The following is a 21,304-nucleotide window of genomic DNA, read 5'->3' as shown; positions in this document are numbered from 1 at the left end:
AAGCATTTATAGGCTATAGAAATATAATTACTATACCTAATAATTGTATGGTAATCATAAATTGCACTGGCAAAACGGCCTCAGTCATACAATAGCCTATTATTACGTTTTTGTTTTTGTTTTAAAATAAGTTCCATATAGGCCTAGCCTAAAAAACGGTTAAGTTACTATAAAAGCCAACAATATGAGAGTTGTTGGCTAGGGGTCTGGTCCTGTGTTCGAGTTCGCCCATGAACGATGGAAGCGCGCTCCCGATACTTCAGGTGAATGAGAGGGAAGCAGAGGAGCGGGATACGGTTCACTGTGCGTCGCATTAAAACGGAACAATTAGAGGAAAATGAGTTGTGTTACGTCGCTTGGGGCGCATGTTTTTATGACAACATATCTACTCTTCGTGATGGGATGCGTTGCACAGAAAGTAAGTTGACATTTGTTGACAATAATTCACAAGCTTTACCTCCAGCCCTGTTGAGTGCCGTGCTCACATGTATGGGGAGAATCAAGCTACGAATCCCGTTCGTAAATCTTAATATTCAACTCTGTTTTCTTCTCGGCAAACATTCTGACACCAAGGGACTTCAAGCAAGTCATTTTAAGAAATGTTAGGTATCACTATTCATTTCGGCATAATCTGTTAAAGAAACGCTCGCGTCAGCTAGGCCTACATTTTAAATTGAAATGTAGTTCGTCTGTTCTGTCAACACTTTCGGAACGTACTACTAGAATAACGTTACAGTATCCTACACCATTGTAGGCGATAGCAATAAGCGGTAGCCTTTGTATTGAGCCAAATTTTAAAAGTTGACATATTAATACTGTAAATGCTTTTTGTTAGATAATATGTATGCCGACTATATCAGAAGACCACTCTGCTTCGAAAAACGTCTAAGTTTATGTATCAGAGTATAGAAAAATTAGGCAAATAGCGATGGACGTTTAAATTTACATTTTTTACAATTGAGTTTTGCGTACGCTCTGTTTGACAACAGAATAGGACGTAACATTACCTTCTCAAAGCAAAGTCTTTACGCTGCCTCCGAAATTGCGAAAGTTGTGTAGGAAACAACATATATTGCATACAGAGGTTATCTAAACTGGTATTGTTGTCAGGCAGCTTGTTATTTGAAACCGTGTCTGTCCAAAACATTTAGCCAACACATCCGCCTCATGTTGCCTAAGTAATAAACTACTGTAAATTAAGTGCGGTTTGCATTTCGAGGTTCAAGTTCAGTTTCGGTATTTATCTTTATAAAAATTCCATATGCTTATTTTACAATTTAAAAAAAGTAAAAACCCTGTAAACCTGTGTTTTTTTAATCACCTTACAACATGCTGACTTACTCTTGTCCACCTTTGCCATTCACGTCAAAGATAGAAAAGTTTAGTTCTAGGCTATATTTTCAAACTTCGTGGGACATTACATCGTAGGGCTTTCAAGAGGATGTTTTTGATGGCACAGGCATGTTTTGATGTGACTGCACTTCACAGAGTTAGAGAATGGCATGCAGAGTCCAAACTGCTGAAATGAGAACCACATTGAGAGCATGTAAACCTTGTGTTGTACTTTCTATACTCATTGAGGCAAATTCCCAAGCTCTGCCTCTGACATGCGAAAAATCAATGATCAAAAGTTTGTCTTCGATAAAACAGGAATCCAAACAGCCGGGAGTTGCTTCTCGAGCATGTTTTTCATTCAATCAGGCTGTGATTCATGTTGGACATGTTTTAGCTTCTCCTGTGGTGGAGTCAAAGCTCCTGCCAGGTTAGTGAGGTTTAGCTGTGTATGGGTGCTTTAGAGTTGATTGGTTGAGGTTTAGAAGTTGTTTTGATTCCATAACCTGAGGTGTCACTATAATTTAGTTTATTATGGATACCTGCATCCTAAGAATAACTACACGTGACTAAGGATGACAGGACTTGTTGATCTACATTGTCGGTCGCCTGGAACAGTCATGTCTACATAGATAGCGGCAGGGGTATCCTCGGTACTTGCTCTTGAAGAAAGGAAAAGTGATGTCTCATTGCTCAGAGCCGAAAACACTGCATATGATAGCAAGAGCATTTAGTTGTTGATATGTGATTTGATCACCACCGTGTCGTGTCTATCCCTAGCAGTCTTAGCTGTCTCTGTTGGGAAAGGATCCTCCTAATCGACATTGTTTGCCCGAATATATGCATATGTGTTATTCCTGTGGTCTTGGAAATGGATATTAACAGCAACATTCTTAAAATGATGGGGATGTACTTCATATTTTATTTACTTTCCTGCCAAATTTTGTAGTAGAGTCATTGAAGCGAAGCATCCAAACTACAAACCACATCCCCCCCCAGTCAGTCTTCCAATCTCATATTGTTCCGTTTTTGATTTATGTGCGATGCCCCCAAAATGCTCCCATACATTTGGGACAGTGTCTGATGTCATAACACAGATCTCCTCTTGGACATCAAGACCACATTGTCAGCTAGGAGAAGCTTTCACCTGTCAAGAGTCATCCTCTTCTGCTGATGGACAATGGCTGCTCAACAGCACAATTCTTAGAACTAGACAACAAAAGCCCATGGTATATGGAATTGTCAGCGTCTCCAGCTTTAGTTCCTGTGTGCATAGGGTGCTGCTCACTATCTTTGCAATTATCTGCCTGAGGGGGCACGATAAATGATGTCTTTGTCCTCCGCTCCCCTTTTGTATTAAGTTGATTTTTGGAACAGCATAAACAAGCTTGGGATTTATTCTATCCCCCTCAGAAAAAAAATGAGAGGCGTCCTAGCCTGTCATTCCACAATTCAGCGGCGTGGATGAGGGAGAGTGAATTTGAGCTTTGTTTTGTTGCTCCGCTCTGTCTTTTGGAAGGTTTTAATTAAACCTTCATCGCTAAGTGAATTCAGTTGTAGGACCCCAGTGAACTGTGAATTTGCTGATATATATATACACACACAGTCTGTCAACAGATAAACATGTCACCGTGTGTCAGTGAACCGCAGTGGGATTTTAGAGGAGATAGAGCGGAAAGCCAGAGTGATGAACAGCAACTTGAGTGAAAGCTATCCTGTTTTTGTTGCAGATGCAGTAGATCGTTCAGTAGAAAACAAACTTCATTTTCAATACAGCTCTATGGTAGCATCAACACTGAGAGATATTGATGTTGCTAATACTGGATGAGGTTTTCATCCAGCTTTTCATAAAATTAGAAAGGCTGACAAAAACATTTTAGTTTTCAAAATAAAATATACTGGGGCTCAATGCATCAAAACAGCTAAGGTGAAATAGGCTGTAGTTCAGGGGTTATCATTGTTGCGAGAGGTGATGATATAAGCTTGTCTGGCAATTTTGATGCTGTGGTTGCAATGGAAATGTTGTATCCATTTAGACTCTGGTTGACTGCAGTTTAACCGTGTCAGTGCAGCCCAGCCTACACGATTGGGCTTCTCACTAGGGTGCTGCCGAAAGACTAATTATCACGGATGCATTCACTGGATTACATTCCGAAATCTGGAAATGATTTCTCCAAACTGGATGAAACCACTGTGGAGATAAGGCCATGATTCACCGCAGGGTTCCATAGACTCACTTTAACAGCAACCGCAGCAGCAGCTCTTTTTTTAAAGGAAATATGTTAATAGTTTTTACATCACAAACGTGAACTGCGAGAGTCTTCCAACACACCCAGTCACACATTCGTGCGAGTTCGAGGACCACAGCGGTAATAATTCCCAGCGTTCCACGTTTCCGTGCAGGCTAAGGTAAATGTTCCACGGTGGCTCTGTAAACGAAACGTCAATCAAACATGCAAATGGCTCAAAGAGGCTTTTCATAAGTCAGTCATGATGCACACGGTGGTGTAAATGTGCTGAGCCAGCGCTACAGTGGCCAACGAGGGCGACCCTAGAAATGCCTGGGCTTAATCAGGCTGCCACACAGCAGTTGTTTGTAAACTCGCCCTGGCTTGAACTACAGCCACTGACATCAGCCCATCAGAAGAGGCATTGACATCACAGGGGTGATATGTGATAAATCCCGGGCTCGAATATCAGCGCTTTTCACAGCTGTGGCGATAGGACCTCAAGGAGGTTTATTTCTATCTGGGTATTTGGAGGCAGCTGTACAATATAGCCGTACTATATATATATATATATATATATATAATTTCAACAGAAATGGGGCATCTTGCTGGTACTGAGTTGCAGAATGCCAACTCTGAGTAATTCTGTGTACCCTGTCCTCTTATGTCAGTCTATTCTGCGTTACCGTATACGAAGTCTGTGTCTTTCTCCATCAGTGTAATTCCTGTTGTTGCCCTTTGAGAAAAAGTGCTTTTTATTCTAATTTAATTAGTGGCACTCCTCAAATAGCTCCAGTTTTCATTTGATTTGTGGTAAGATTTGTCTCATCCCCATCATTGATTTTACAACATAAATTCTCACACTTTGTACTTTAGCATTCACTTTGTATGTCTGTTCTAATTTGTTGTACATTCTTGACTACATTTTTCTTAATATTGTTTCCGTATCACTCTGGTCTCGAACCCTGTCAGACTACTTGATTAAATTAAAGATATTGGCAAATGAATTCAGTGCAGGCTACACACTATTGGTCCACAAAGCTGTTCTATGTTGATATCAGTCCAGACCTGAGAAATTGAGTGTGATTGTGGACTGCTGCTGCTCCAGCGCTAGCCTGTGAAGCAGTGTCACTTTTACTCCTCCAGTAAACAGGGCTGCTGAGGATTCCTGCCCCCTTTTGAGGGGCCCGCCTGCCTGTTTATGAGCCAGTCCAAATAAAGGTGTACAGACAAATACTGTTTTTTGGCTTGTTTACCTTTTATATTACAAAGAGATTGAATTGAATTGCTTCTTTTTTCTTTATAACGGATACAGTTTTTTAAAAACTTTAATTTAATGGTTACACAGTTAACTGAAGAGTACTATTTTCCTTTTTGTTTATTTCTCATCTTTTTTCTTTGACCACATCCTGCCATTTACATATAGAGTGCAACCTCTTTTTTTATATATAGATAGATAGATAGAGAAAAAAAACCTGGTTTAAATTGGTTTTAAATAATATTTTAAACAAGAATTAAAAAAAGAGAATATTCTAAAACAATGGTACTATACAAACAAACCGGCCCCACAACATCAGTCAGTGGATTTAAAGTTGCCGCTGTAGTAATTAGACAGATGTTTGAACCCCATCATGGAATCGGATTGAAACGCCTTTCTTTTTTTTCTTCTTTTTTTAAGATGTACTGACGCAAAGTGAAAACGTTGGAACAATACCATTTGTCAGGGGCCTCTCAGTAATGACAGCAGCTGGTCTGATGTCTCACTGAGCAAGTCATTTCAGACAATTATGTGCTCAGTTGATCAACTTCTGTCCAGGGCAGCCCCTGTCAGTGGCACAACTGGGGCAATGACAAGCTGCCGCTTATGTAAACTTTTAGCTTGCCTTGTGCTTATTAGCATCCTTTCATTAAAATATGATCTGCCCTCCCCGTTTGTGGAATGGCTCACCAAAACGGCATTGCAGCCCATTGTTTCGCCATGAGAAAAGGCATCCTTGAATAATTAGCGGCCTGCCAGTGGAGCGGCCTGTGATGTAACAGAACTGAGATGTTTGGCATTATAAGAATGTCCCATTTCCATTCGACACTGTGGCACTTTGGGGCCCTTTTCATGTGTAGTCTAGCATGCACATCCCAGGGTGCTGGGACCTCCCGGTTGCCTCGTCCTGGTGGGAGAGATGACAGTCTCTGTCCATGACACAGTTCTCTTTCATCAGATGTAGGATTTCACATCATACAAGAGATTATTAATTAACGATTTTTTTTATTATTTACTTTTTAGTGTAATTAGTTAAACAAACAGGGTGAAAACTGAGTGAAACGAGTCTTTAAGGGAAGTTGAGGAAAGTCCAGCGACGCAGCACAACATACATTCTCTCACCACTGGTCGTTCTTGCCCTAAAAGGGGACATGCTGTCCTTCTCTTCCCCCTGTTATGCCCCCATATTGTGAAGTGGTTCCCCTCATTGCGCAACCTCGCTGCAAACACTGAACCCCAAATCGGCTTACTCTTTCTAGCCTCAGCAGGAATGGCATTTGGCCCGTTCAAATGTCATCCGTGTAATTCTTTGCTGTAGTACATTCATTTCTAGTGAGTGTGTAGGCAGTGTAGCATGCCATGTGCCAAAGTAGTTTCTACTAAATGTCAGTCAGGGAGAGAAAAACCGCAACACACAACTAACTTAAAGGACTTTAAGGATCAAAATTTACATCAGAATTGTGGTAATTAAAAAAATAAATATTCAATTTTGCATTAAATTTGATGTTGCTCACATGCCACAAATAGTGCAATGTATCTGACGATACTACTGTTTGCAAATGTACTTAGGAAACTATTGCTTGTACTGTAGTAAACAGCAAAACTGCTACGAGAATCTTCAGGTGCTGCCGGAAATTCTGCCTGTACCCTCATTTCGGCCGGATGTCCGTCCCCTTCCTCTGTCTTTGTGTTGGCGTTCTAACCGATTTCTGAGGACTATGGTTAACTGCTCCTCAGATCTCTGCAGGGTAAATCCAGACAGCTAGCTAGACTATCTGTCCAATCTGAGTTTTCTCTCGCACGACTAAAACTACTTTTGAACGTACACGTTCCACCAAAACAAGTTCCTTCCCGAGGCTATTTTACAAAGGCACCGTGGCTCCGTACAGCGCTTAGCACCGCCCAAGATGACTGTGATTGGTTCAAAGAAAGGCCAATAAAAAAGAGCATGTTTTTCTTCTATCCCGGAATGCTGTGTGCCAGACCTTCCTTTGCAGCGCAGTGGAGGAAGGTCTGGCAATGCGAGACTACTTGTTATGTAATGATCATGTCATTTAAAGAGGATGAGAGTGACGAGATAAGCTGTGGACCTGTTGCTCATTCAATCTCTACTGTATGGTCTGCCCTCGTAACGGGGCAGATGGTGATTTTTGATGATCTTTTCTTCAGTGAAACTCCAATATGAGAACAAAATTAGTCAGAATGCAATATGTATTATGATCTAACTTCTACCACACAACACACACACACACACACACACACACACACACACACACACACACACACACACACACGCGCATGCACATATTTTCTTTAGGTCCTTTGGTCATGCTGCCCTCCTTGCCCTCCCCCAGCCTCCCATGTGTCTGTTATATGCTCTTGCCTGGCTGTGAGGCTGTCAGCTGTATCAACTATGGAGAGGGCTTTTGGTTTGATCCTGATGACCAGAGGGCCGAGCAAGTGTTCTCTCTTCCAGTCATGACTGAAAAATTACATGTAGATTTTTGCTACTGAAAGTCTACTGCCTGAGGAATGCCTTTGATAAATGCATTCAGATGGGGATAGATGGTCCACGGAGCAATCAAAGTGCACGTCTGGCTCCATAGACCTCAGCTTTCCATGTGTCCCCGTTGCCCTCTTTCTCCCCTCCATCTAAACTGCATTCTCAAAGTGATCTCTTATTCTTTTTAGCCCAATCCAGAGCACAAGTGTCGCCCGCGGGTGTTTGTTTGTTACCTGTGTGGCATGGGGTTCTGCCAGTCTGGGTCATTCCCACAGTCCAGAACTGAGGCCAACAGTAAAGCTCATAAACACACCGCCCCCTACAAAGGTCTGGTCCTCAGCTCCTCGGTCCAGCCACACATCTGCCTCTGCTTAGATTCCAGGTCCCCCTTACATCCCCACACACCTGGGATGAATTACAGCCAGCATGTTTGCAGAAATGCCCTCCCCAGGGTTACCCAAGCAGGCAATAAAGGCAAAACACAGGCTTTGATATAAAGGCAGAACAGCAGGGGTAAACAGTTCAGTTTCAGTTGCTGGTTTATGTCAGTGAGTAATCAGACCACAACAGAAATGTATAATTTGCTGATGGGTACCTCCGTTGTGGGTGCCTTTGACATAGAGAACTTAATCACTGTGTAGCCATTATCAGAATACATGACTCATCTCAGAATTTACACAGCGTGTAATATAATAGTGGTTATAATGCAGAAGAATGACATGAATGTCAAGCATGGGTTGCCCCAGTGGGAATCAAAAGACCTAACTTTGAGAGTATTTGTGCTGAGCTCTACCTGTAGAGCTGGATGAGTCACGGTAATTGTAGTCAGTAAGTACCCGAAATTAACCCTAAAACGTGGAATTCTTTGGTTATAATTCCTTCAAAGCAGGTTTTAAATGATGACACAACTAACTTAATGTGATTCATATTGCAGGTATACTTTGACTGTGGTGCCAGGGTGGATGTGGTGGATGTCCAAGGCCTCATTCTGTCCCCTGGCTTCCCTTACAACTACTCCTCTGGGACACACTGTGTTTGGCAGTTTTTTGTGCCTGTCGATTACCAGCTTATTCTGGAGATATTTGACTTTGACGTGTTTGAAAGCCATGACTCCGCTGCACAGTACTCTGCTATCTCTAATTTTGAAGAGGAGGAGACAGATGAAGAGGTGACTTTCGATCCTGGCAGCTTGGCGGCAGATGAAACGTCATCAGCAGCTGAAGATCCCGTGCTTCAGAGTGTAGGGGACGTCACAAAGACTCAGCAGTCCTTCCAAGACGGCGAAGTCAAGCAAGTAGTGGTCCAAGAGCAGTCCACAAAGATGGAGATTGCCAAAGTCTCAAATTCTGCCAAAAGATCCGCAGACGCCTCCTCTGGCCTATCTTCGCCACCTCCTCCCTCTCTCCTTGTCCTACCTGGGGCTGTGCCTCCAGGAGACAAGGCTGTCAACTCTGCCTCCTCGTCTCACCTCAGGAGAGACCTCAGCCCCACTTCTAACCCGAGCACAGTCGCGGAGGAGACCACCCTTTCCTCGCTACACTCCACTGACACTCCAGCTGTCAGCCCCGAAACCCAGCACTCGGTGCTGGACGCCTGCCCCCACGATGTCCTCTACATCTCCGACCTCATCACCTTCTCCTCCAGGTTCTGCGGGTCCAACCGGCCTCCCAGCAGCCAGCTGGTGTTCGGCTCTAGCCAGGAGATGGTGGAGGTCATCATGGAGCTCATCACCACCACCCACTGGGGCCGCGGCTTCGCTCTTCTCTTCCACTACCACAACCTGACCGAGCCAGGGGGGGGGCGCCGGGCCTCTGCTCCCACAGCCAGCAAGGACTCTTTGCTGGCTGCTGTGAGCGGAGCTGCCTTCTTCGCTATGATACTCACAATTGCCCTCTGCATCGTTTTCAGGTAACAGTCACTTTGCTTAGAACAGGGGTCTTCAATGTTTTTTAAGTTAAGGACCCCTTAACTTAACTAAAGCCTCTATACATCTCTTTTTGCTTTGAATAATAAGCTATTAAAATAATAATTGTTGGCATGATTTAATAAATCATCTTTTAATGTTAAACATACATGTGGCACAGTAAATCCTTAGGATTAACTGTATCTGTGGATGGCCTTAGTGACTGCCTTACCTATAGGCCAGTAAGCCTATCATCAGTGGGGAAAAAAAAAAATATATATATATATATATGCTAATAATTGTTGGATTCATGTTACATTTTCATTTTTGAAAAAAACTTAAAAAAATTAACAATAATTTGGAGGTCCCCCTGCATCGACTCTGCTGAAGATCTCTGGCTTAGAAGATAATAAGATAAAAGAAACAGACAAATAAATTGGGGACTATATTCATACAGTATAGTCACCTTAATCAAATACAGTTGGCTTCTATTTGCCATTAATGAAGTGCATTGTATAGACTAAATGCTCAGTCAAGTGAAGCATTTGTTGAATCATGAATGTCAACCACCTTGAGATATGATTTTTACGAAGCAATATAAAAACTAATATGTAGTTTAGCTTTTTTTTTATTTAAACTAGAAGGCAAAAGTTTGTTTAATGTTTTATATAATGCAAAATTGTATGAATCACACAAAAGAGGGCGGGTCTTGGTTGGTCATTCAGCCCACCACTTTGTTTCAGGGTAAAATATCTCCACAAATATTCAGATGTTCATGGTCCCCAGAGGATACATTCTAGTGACTTTAAGGATCCCCTGACTTTTCCTCTAGTGTCATCAGCAGGCTCACATTTTTGATTCAGAGTGAAACATTCTTGACAGACCCTTCTGGTCCCCAGTGAATGAAGTCCAACGATTATTTGGGGATTCCGTTTTTCATCTATTTGAATCATCAGGTTGACATTTTAATTTGTCCAGTGATCCAAAAAAACTGTAAACTAATTACATTCCCATCAACCTCAGCTAAACTTTGTGTTTAGTGCTTATTAGCAAATGTTAGTATGCTCACATGCTAAACATGGTATGGTTAGCCCAAGGGGGTAAGCGTCTGTCAACAACCCGTAGATCCTATGGCGCCATTTTGATTCTAACAAGCACTCACCCGCCGTTAGCATCCCATTGACTGCCATTCATTTTGACGTCACTTTGACAGCAAATAACTTTACATCTGAAGCATTTAAATACTTTATTTGTCCGTTGTTTATTTCTAAAGAAACAATTGTGTCATAACCACGAGACTTACTGTCTCATAGTAGAGAAACTACCGTATAGTACAGGAGAAGCTTGCAGGCAGTTTCGACTCACATTAGCGGTTTAAGTTTAATTACTAATGTTAACTAGCATTTTAGTTAGCAATAATTAGCCTGTGCCTATGTTATCTCCACATATATACATACATACATATACCTACGCTCTCCGTCTCTGCAAAATTGGGAATGATTGAGATTTCTCTTGGCACAGCTACCAGAAGACTTCCAACTTTCAGACAGGTTGCTCACGTCACATCTACGTCGTTTCTCTCAGTTGGAGGCTGCGCAGTAACTCGCTCAACGGAAAAGTGCTTCTAATATCCTTCACTGGTCTCCGTCCAGAGCAACGGGATCTGTTGGTCCAGTTTATATACTGTCTATGGGTTTGCCTGCTAAACATGGTTAGATTTGTCATTGTGAGCATGTTGGTATGCTGACATTAGCATTTAGCTCAAGAACAGCCTCACAAAACCGGCCGGCATGGCTGGGAACTTAGTTTTTACAGTATCTGGTTTTCTTAGATAAAACCTTCAGATTGTTATTTGTTTAGTTCTCGCTTTTTTGAAACATAAACCACATTTAACTGAGTCCTGAGTAAATATTCTCCTGACAAAAAAGTCTTCTCTTTGATTTCTCCCATAAATGAAAATGGGCCGATCTAACAGTAAATTCACACACACTGTGACGTACACACTCACTCGCACATACACAGTCACCACCTTGTTATGTTGACTCAGCTGGAAGCGTCAGTCCCTGATGCGGTGAGCCTTGGTGATTAGTTGGGTTTGGCTGCAACTGTGCGGCTTCCTTGATGTGGAGCATTCTCACCATAGACAGCGGGGCATTCAAGGTACAGCACCTGGCATCAATTCCAGCACACAAAAACTCAGAGGCTGCATGAAAGTGAATGGGCGGGGAAATGGGGGGGGGGGGGGAGGGACAATGGACAACAAGGAGAATTAAAACGAGTGAGTTTGGTGTCGTTGGCATTGTCAGACAATCAAAAGGTGTAATTTACAAGCTGTTCCCTCTTGTCCATCCCAGGGGACACTGAACACAAGCTGAGGGGTTAACTAAGGTGCCTTGTAATACTATCTGTTCTGACAAGCCTACTGTTTTTCCCGAATAGTATAGATAGCTTCAAAATCCAGGAAGGTTTAGATTTGCGTCGGCCTTTAGTGTTCAGCTTGTTGTGAGAAACACCCCTGTTAAATATGATTTGTGTTAATTTCAAATGCAGCTCGGTGTCTCCAACTCATCCGTTAGGCACAGTAACTCCACAGGTTCTCACAATTAATGACAGGGAAATTGGAAACACGTTTTCAATAAAATGTAAGTGTAATACGCAAGAACAACACAAGTCATTCAGAAGCCAGGAAATGCATTACCATGAAACTCATGAGCAGCCTCACCTCATTATCTGTTTGTTTTTTCCTCATTCAGTTGTTCCCTATTAATTTAAATGAGTTCACAGAAATCATTGGAAAACAACTAGCCTGGCGAGCGAGGCAAGATCTTGCAAGTTTAAAAAGCAGCAGTAAGATTTAACTCCCAAGGTCCCCTCTGTTCAGAAAACAGCCAAAAGTGGACGAGAGTCCCAGCAGGGGTTGCCCTCAGTGGCTGGTAATGAACTCATTCAGCTGTGAGAGTCATTTTTAATAAGAGGGTAATTGCTCAAGTATTTTTGCATGCTTCATTGGTTCATATGGACTAAAGAAGAGGACAGGAAAGCATGATAAAAATAGGTAAGTGTTAAAATAATCTAATATTAATATCCATCAATGTGTCTGTGAAGAAACAAATACTGGACAATGGCTGTCGACAGGGAAAAAGTGACATCCTTACAGGAAAAAAACAGCAATGCATAGCAATAACCTCTCAGCAATAACCTCTCAGTAACAACCACTATGGGAACTGCTAGAGTTGTGGCATGTGTGTGAATGCATGATCGTGGTGCATCTTGCTCCATCATCCAACACCACAATAGAGCAACTATTGAGGGGAAATAGCCACGGGTATGTTGGAGCTATTATATACTGAGTGAGGTGGTTACTGTGTCCAAAAAGCTCCCATTTCAGTACAGTTGTATGGGATAGTGTCCATTTTTACATTTCTGGTCAAACTGAACACCAGAGGGATTTTTTTTCTTGGAAAAAAAACATAAGGGACATTCATAAAAGCTGGTTTTTGGATGTTGCTGTAATTATAAACTGAATTGCTGTGTTACTGTATGTTTTCCAGACCCAAACTGTGTCCAAAAAGAGCCAGCTCCTGTGCATCCAGCAACTCTGAGGTACCGACACTACTGTGTTTTCTTTCTTCCCCCATCTTCTCCCTTTGTCCTCTCTACATAGTCTATATCCACGATGTTCCACTTTCGGGATTGCTCAGTGGCCACCGCCGGATTTCACTCTTTCCGCCAGATTTCACTCTTTCCGCCGGATTTCACTCTTTCCGACCGGATGTCCGTTACCTACCACTTTCATTGTGTGTAATTTTAAACTCTGTTAGATTTGTGAGGACTATGGTTAACTGCTCCTCAGATCTCTGCAGGGTAAATCCAGACAGCTAGCTAGACTATCTGTCCAATCTGAGTTTTCTATTGCACGACTAAAACTACTTTTAACTAAAACAAGTTCCTTCCTGAGGCTATTTAGCAGAGGCACCGTGGCTCCGCTCGGCGCTTAGCACCGCCCAAGACGATTGTGATTGGTTTAAAGCAATGCCAATAAACCAGAGCACATTTTTCTTCCATCCTGGAATGCTGTGTGGACTAACCAGACCCTCCTCCGCAGCTCTTTAGAGGAAGGTCTGGCAATGCGAGACTACTCTCTACATGTCGTCCTCTCTCTCTCTCTCCTCACCTACCTACCTGTCTTCTTCTATTGCCTTATTTGTCAGTTTGGCATTCCTCTGAAAACAGAGCTTTATCTGGGGATCACTGGACACTTCTTTAATATTGTCTTTCTTATTCTTTGCCACTGAAGTCCACTGCTGTCCACTGCTACCCACAGAGCCGCACCACCTCAGGTTCACATCAGGTCATGCAGTTTTGAAACAAGATATAGTTATTTGTATAATGAAATAATGAGTTGGAAACTGCTGAAATTGGTACTTTGTGTTATTCAGATTCTTCACATCATGTTTTGTGATGCTCTCAGAGGAGGAACATGTTTGCAGTAACTCCCTAAAGGCTGTATATCAATAATATTAAAACCTGTTAGCTTTTATTATCCCTGTTAGTTGTGTATTGGTAACAATTACATCTTGCATCAAAGTACTTTTTATAGATATTTTTTAAGTAATATTCATCTTTTCTTTGTCTCATTTTCGTCATTTTGTAAGCAAAAATACCAAACATCTGGTTCCAGCTTCTCAAATTTGAGGATTGATTCTTTTCTTCATCATACGTGATAGTAAACGGATTATCTTTTGGTTTTGGACAGTTCGTCAGACAAAACAAGACATTTAAAGACACCACTTTGTGCTATGGGATATTATATGGCTTTTTTTCCTGACATTGTATAGACAAAACGATTTTTAAGCCAGAAAATTGTCTGCAAATTGATAATGGAAAACGATTTTTAGTTGCAGCCCTACCCCAATCACAAAAACATATTATTTCACGTCCTGCTACTAGTATGGAGTCATGCAGATAGTTGGTTTTATGTGCTAAGTTTATGAGATATTCACCTGTGAAAGCCACCACACTGTTCTTGCTATAGAGCATTACAGCGGGCCAGATAGCAGGAGTACTTCTAATACACACATGCAGACAACACACACAGTTAAAAGCAAAAAATATATACATGAATCTGTGTTGACTACCGCTGTGCTGTGGCTCTGTGCATTGCAAGACATTGCCTCGGCTGGCTTTGGGGCTTGATCCCCTCTAGGAACACATGTACTTGTAACATGTTTGGTGTCATGATGAAGCACCGTGGAGAAACTAAACGGCATTGTGCTGGTGTTGCAGGTGCCGGAGGGGGTCCAGAACACCGGGGCTGAGGTCAGCGAGCTGCAGCTGATGGCTGAGAATCAGACCAACCTGGAAGCGACTACAGAGCAGGACAACAACAACGACAGCCCGCCACACTCAGGTTGGGACGAATCGACACACACCTGCACACACACAGTGGATAGATTGATACATGGGATTGATGTTGACCTTCAAAACAATTCAAAGTGGTGTTTTCATGTAAATTTGTATTTTGGTTGGTCTCACTTCCTCTTGCAAACTCCTAAGATACGCTGTATGACAAATAAATCACTGATAGGCATTGCAGCGAGCCCATGAATTGCACTTACTGTGGATGCCATTCATTTTGATTTATATTTACACAACATGTTAAGACTTTTGACTAGAACAATTTCAGGAATGATAATAATACCTTCAGGAATATAAATCTACCATTAATTCATTTCCTGGTAAAGCCGTGATCTGATAAAGTTTTAGTGCAGCCATTTAAAAGTGATGGTCTGGGAATTGAGGAATGTGCCACGAATGCTGCAATGTCTCTCAGGAGATTACTTGTCAGTCATACAGTGAGTGCAGGGTTGGATGTTCTGCTGATGAGGAGCTGGAGGTGGTGCACTTTGTTTGTATGGTTATCTTTGGTGGTTATTTCTGCTCCTGCGAACCACCCAGTTCTTCTTCTATTTATTCCAAGCAAATTGCCACTGTTGTTTCTGGAAATGGGAAACAGGATTTTTCCTCAGAAAGATTTACCAAACATCACTATTGTGTTATGAATATGTTGTAAAATATGACTTTAAATTAAAACAAAGTGTGTACGAGGAACCCTCTGGGTGGGCCTGTTAAGTTTTCAATGGAAAGGAAAGTTGCGTTAGTTTTAAAGCTGCACAAAGGCTTGATCCTGGAACAATCCAAATTCTCTCTCTCTCTCTCTCTCTCTCTCTCTCTCTCTCTCTCTCTCTCTCTCTCTCTCTCTCTCTCTCTCTCTCTCTCTCTCTCTCTCTCTCTCTCTCTCTCTCTCTCTGTGGGACTGAAACCAGGCTGAGAGATTTGTGGGTTGTGGCATTTAACCCACAAAGCAGCCTGGGAGTAGTTTGAACAACAGGGGAGTACAGTCCCCCTCTCTGTGTGCTCCAGTCACGGTGTAAGGAGTTTACACCATAACTCATTTCTTATAAACAAAGCAGCAGTTGCGATTAGCCTACTCTGCGTGTTGTTTCATTGAACCATTTCAGTTGCAGTACAACATCACACGCTCTGCTGCTTTTCTGAGTGGCAAACAGTCCTTACTTTAAAAAGTAGGCAGAATGAGATCAATGCGGCACAGTTGCATAAATGATACATCACGGGTGAACATTTTGATAATGTACAAGGTTACAACGTGCACACATAATTACACTGACCAAAACTGGGCAAATACTGCTGTATTGTAAATACTGCAATTTCTCTCTGAAACTGCTCTGTGCTCCAACTCATTTCTACTCAAAACGATTACTGTCATCAATTCTCTAAATATATTTTGTGTCTATATTTTTGTTCTGTGTTTCTGCAGTCAGTGCTGGCGGGGACGTTTCCCAGAGTGCAGAGGTGGACCTTTCCTGCAGCGGTTTGACTGAACTCGACCTTGGTGCAGATGAGGTTTTCATTGTATCTTCAGCTCCTAGCTCAAGCAGGCTACCTTTCTCACCTCACACGGTAATACGTCCTAGTTTCATGCCAATGCAGTTATCTTTGTTGTCACCTAGTTAGGACATTACTGCTGGATGGTAGTGTCAGTCGGTCGCCCCGCCATTTTGGTTCAGACTGAAATATCTCAACATAGGTTCTATCTGAAAGTAGCTTTGATGCTATACAGTGGACAGTAAAAGTGTCTATTTAATCTCAAGGCCAAACTCTCCGTGGGTGATATCCTCGCTTTGGGGAAATGATCCCTGAACAGAGGTGACAGGGCATTTATTGCTTTGAATTGGCCCAGTGTTCCTAATAAGACTGACACCATTTTAATGGCATACTCGTGGTACAATCTAAAACCATGAAAACTATGGGGACATAAATGGAAAGTGGGGATAATTAAAAGATGGGAGAAGCGTTGAAGAAGACCAAACGTTTTTTTTCTCTGCTCTCTTTTGTATTCTCTTGGAATAAGAGTTGGCATAAAACTACTTTGGCAGCTTTTTGAAGGACTGGCAAGCTTTTCTGCAGCCTAGGCTAATGGAGTATTATCTACAGAGCCAGATTCCCAGCGTGTGTGCGTGTGTGTGTGTGTGCGTGTGTGCACGGGTGTGTGTGCGTGTGGGCGTGTGTGGTCTGCCTGTGTGTGTCCTTGATGCAGACATCCATGTAAATAATGTTTGAGAAATGTTGCTTGTGCTAATAGTGACCAAGGTCACTGAAAAAAAACAACAAATGCATCTTCTCAATGTAATTGCCAGATGAACCTTCAGGTTTGTGTACTATTATCATGCCACAAACCCCCATTTGATAACATTTTGTTGCAAAGGACCCCTTCGAAGGACTGCTGCAATTTAGTTACACTAAGGCAATGAGAAGACTTTAAAACCTTTTTTGCTGTAGGCAGAGTGAAGAGACCAAGGCAGTGAAGTCTGGATCAAAGTGGTCTTGTACATTTTCCGCTGTCCAAAATTCAAGAGACTTAATTCAACTATTTCATATTTTTCTGGGAAGTAAATCAAGCTCCTCCAGGCGCCCCTAAGGGTCTCAAACCCCACCGGGTGGCTGATTTCTCACCTGGTGTGTCAAATCTAAAAGTTACCATTGTGTTCGTGGAGCTGTAGTGACCAAAAGAACATTTTATTTAAACCCCTAGCTAATTCTTGTCTAGACAAATCTAGCTGCTAGTGACTCTGTGTAAAGGATTATCTGGACTCGTTTTCTGTCTGATGGTTGCAACCCCTAAAACCTTCCCCCTCCCCATCCGATCAACAGCAGCTGACCGATCAGGAAGGATAACGTGGCCTTTGCACATCCAACCTGTTGATCAGCCTCTCCTGGTTGCTAAAGCAAATATGACAAGTGTCAATACAGTAAAGAGTCCTCCTCTCAGATAATGATTTGCTTTAACCTGTAATATACAGTACAGTTCAGATGGTAAGAGTTTTTTCATACACACACAACATCACAAACGTGACTGAAATCATTCCAAAGCACCTGCTGTTCTCTTGACCGCTTTACTTTACTTAATAAATGGTTGAGATTGGTACGTGAGCCACAAACACTCGGCTGGCTGGCTGTGTGACTGAGCAGGCCGAGCTAATCAGCACAGTTCCTTCTTGTTAATCCATTAATGTAGTACACAACACAATCGGCGATAGAAATTCAAGTGTGTTCAGGTGCGATCAGCAGACTTAATGTCCCTACCATAAGGACTGTGTTGCTGCTGCAGTGATACCACTACAGAGTGAGGATTCTGGTTGACACAAAAAAGTGTGGCAGTAAAGAGTACTTTTTAACTGTTCACTGTTTAAGATGTAATGTAAGATGTTGCCTGATAGTATTATCCATCTGTTTTCATTAACAGTTACCATGAGAAAAGCCAGTGGCTTTGTCACTATGTAATTCTAGTCTTTCCAACATTTTACTCACTTTTTTTCAACATTCTTTTATATTTATTTTCAAATGCTATAAAATGGAATAAAACACCCAAATTAAATGAAAGTAGTGAACTGAACATTTATTTTACTTGTGAAGAGCGTTATAGGAAACTAACCATCCACGTTATTTCTTTTTGGTTGAAAGCCAAATTTCTGATTATGGAAACTTTTTTGAAAATGGGTCAAATTTGACCCGAGGACAACAGGAGGGTTAAACAAACTAATTAGGAATGAAGATGAGCACACAACATAAACAGCTCATATACAGGTGGCATTATGCTCAAGCACTCAACTGCAGCTACAATAGTCAATAACCTGCACGGAGCAGCAGTCTTGTTATTGAATCACGCACCACATCTTTGGTATTAAAAGCCCTCTGTTGGTGCCCACTGCAGTGCAGACAGACCCACACTGCTCAGTTTAATTTCTACATATATGCAATCTGTGTCTCTTCCAGCAGCGGGAGAGGTTTCTGCGGCACAGTGATACCGGCCCCAGCCCTGCAAGTGACTGGCCCTCATCAGACCCCACCACCTCACCCACTGGCACCAGGTCCACCAAGGACAGCAGCAGTGGCTTAGCGAGGCCGAGAGCGTGGAGCGTACGCACCTTCCAGGACTTCCTCCCTCCACTGCCGCAGCTGCATAAGAAGTGGTGCAGCTGGAACTCCAGCAGTCCCTTCACCAAGCTGGTGGATAGCGTCAGTACTAGAACCCTTTTTGTGTTTTTTCCTAGGACCATTCATGACATGTGAGGTTGATGAGGAATAAAAACTTCGAAAAAAACACCGTAGAAAGAAGGAAGGCAACACTAGGGCGACAAAAGTGACAAAAAATTCAAATAAGCGACAAACTTAAAAAAAAAGTGACAAAAACTTTGAAAAAAGCAGAAAAAAATCTTTGAAAAAAGAGACAAAAACTTAGATGAAAACAAGACAGAAAAAAGTAAAGAAGAAAGGCAAGAATAGGTCAAAACAAGCGACAAAACCTTCAAAAAAGGTGACAAACTTCAAAAAAAGGCTACAGCCTTGTAACTGAAAAACATTTAGCAAAAAATCTCCCGTAGCCCCTGCAGTCCTCCAAAGTACCCCTAGAGGTACACGTACCCCATTTGAGAAACACTGATTTAGAGTAACCAGGACATTGTCTCTGGAAAGACACTTTGTTGATTGTTTTTCACATATTACTGGGACGGATGCAGAAATTTCAGATTAGGATACCTCAGAACTAGGACAAATAAAACCAGGATATGGCAGACCTCCTAACCACTTCCTCTAGCTCCAGGTCCCTCAGGTCGGCTGTCTTGGGGCTCCTGGTTGTCCTGTGATCTAAACCTAAGCTCGGGGGGGGGTGCGCCTCTGCTGTTGCGGCTTCTAGACTGTGGAACAGCATTCACCTCCCTATCAGATCTGCCCCCTCTGTTGACTCTTTTAAGTCCGGGCTCAAAACACATTTAAATTGCTAGCGTTTGAGTTTATTCATGCCTATAAGCTGTGTGTAATGTGTCTTTTGTTTTTTTTATTTTAGAAACCTGTTCTGGTTTGTACGGCACTTTGGTCAACGTGGGATGTTTTTAAATGTGCTTTCTAGATAAATTTGACTTGACTTGAACAAATCACAAGTAATAAGAAAATATGTACTTCACATTATTCTATCCTGTTATTCATTCCATTGATTGAAGTAAATTAAAGGAGAACTATGCAGTTTTTTTTAGCTTAATTTACCTTAACTAAACAGCTTCGGAGTCATTGGATTGGTTATATGACTTTTCGAGTTGAATGGCGGTCGTCTCGCTCCCCCCTAGCGCCTGTGAGCGGAAAAACCATCCTTGCGACTTTGAGCCGCCGGGGCCAACGGCCTCAGCGTCAGGAAGTATGGCGTGATATCAGGTCTCGCGATGTAACGAATTGCTTCACGGCACTACACACATACGCCCATTCAGGAACCGGCTAACAAGGTAGAGATGGAGTTTTTCACACCATTGTCATGGCTGAGCTGGCAAAAAAGAAGCAGAAAGCTAGGAAAGCATTGTCGGAGGAACAGAGAAAGAGGAAACCGCAGACTGACTGTTTTTACACAGTGTTGCCAAATATCTATTCCAAAGCTGTAGGGGGAGCTCTTTAGAGAAACCTGCGTGCAAAAAGCGAGAAAACGGCAAAGAAATTGCCAAAACTGCATAGCGCCCCTTTAAATTAGATTTTTTAAGACTTGAAATGATTGCATAGTACTGTTGGAACTTAGCCTGGGAAAACCCTGACGAACTTCTGGCAAATTTGAGATTTGCTCTGCAAGTCCGTCTGACCAAGAGTCCATTCAAGCCCATTTCCAATTTTTCCAAATCGAGGCACCAATCACAACCGTTGAGGCGGGCTTTACACCAATCACAACTGCTGAGGCGGGTTTTACACCAATCACAACTGCTGAGGCGGGTTTTACACCAATCACAACTTCTGAGGCGGGCTTTACACCAATCACAACCATTGAGGCGGGCTTTACACCAATCACAACTTCTGAGGCGGGTTTTACACCAATCACAACTGCTGAGGCGGGCTTTACACCAATCACAACTGCTGAGGCGGGCTTTACACGATGACGATAGCGCAGCGACGGCGAGCAGCTTTTTGTTTACATTCAACATGACGGCCACCGAAGCGCAGCAACCTGTTGATGCCGCTGTCGCTGCTACGTCACCCAGATCGTTGGTCTGATTGGTTGAAAGACTATCCAATTGCGCCCAGAGGCATTTGAGCGGCGTCCGTTGGTGACGCCCCTTTGGAAATGGGCTGTGAATGAAGCTTCCCCAGACCCACTCTCAGTTACAGCTGAGAAGGGTCTGGGGTCAACCAGACTAGTAGGAACAAGCTCTGTTTCCTAAATCACCAGCATTTTAACTTTATATTTTGATCATTTAAACTTGTCTCCTCTTCCTATATGTATTTTCTTGTTGTATTAGGGGAATAGCACTGGCACATTTATGTCAATTTTTAACTGCAGACATGTTTACTTGTCATAGCATGAAAAGCTCATGTATAATATGTGACATTAAAAATGGCTGCATTCTATTTAGTTGTTAAAAGTGACATGGTCCTGATATTGTGCATGCTGGCTCACTGGGCTACCTGAATGGAATGGAGCCATCTTTAGTGTTTTTATTATCCTTTTCTTTCTGTGAAGTCTAAATGCC

At 42.4% G+C, this 21,304-nt stretch overlaps 1 protein-coding gene across 2 annotated transcripts in view; it reads left to right on the top strand.

Moving 5' to 3' along the window:
• The first annotated feature begins 238 nt into the window (after positions 1-238).
• The window catches only part of LOC144517837 (uncharacterized), a 22,567-nt gene continuing 1,501 nt past the window's right edge, over positions 239-21,304 (top strand). The window contains exons 1-6 of one of the 2 annotated variants that reach the window (XM_078250024.1): positions 239-418; positions 8,256-9,229; positions 12,776-12,827; positions 14,511-14,634; positions 16,063-16,205; positions 18,582-18,821. In XM_078250024.1, the coding sequence (XP_078106150.1) occupies positions 338-418; positions 8,256-9,229; positions 12,776-12,827; positions 14,511-14,634; positions 16,063-16,205; positions 18,582-18,821 (1,614 nt within the window). In that variant the 5' untranslated portion in view covers positions 239-337. Of the gene's footprint in view, positions 419-8,255; positions 9,230-12,775; positions 12,828-14,510; positions 14,635-16,062; positions 16,206-18,578; positions 18,822-21,304 lie in introns of both variants that reach the window. The other variant, XM_078250022.1, reaches the window with a different exon arrangement.

The sequence above is a fragment of the Sander vitreus genome, chromosome 5, assembly GCF_031162955.1.
Source record: "Sander vitreus isolate 19-12246 chromosome 5, sanVit1, whole genome shotgun sequence".
Lineage (NCBI taxonomy): Eukaryota > Metazoa > Chordata > Actinopteri > Perciformes > Percidae > Sander > Sander vitreus.
Note: the sequence above shows the minus strand (reverse complement) of the source record. Positions and strands in the feature narration are given on the sequence as shown.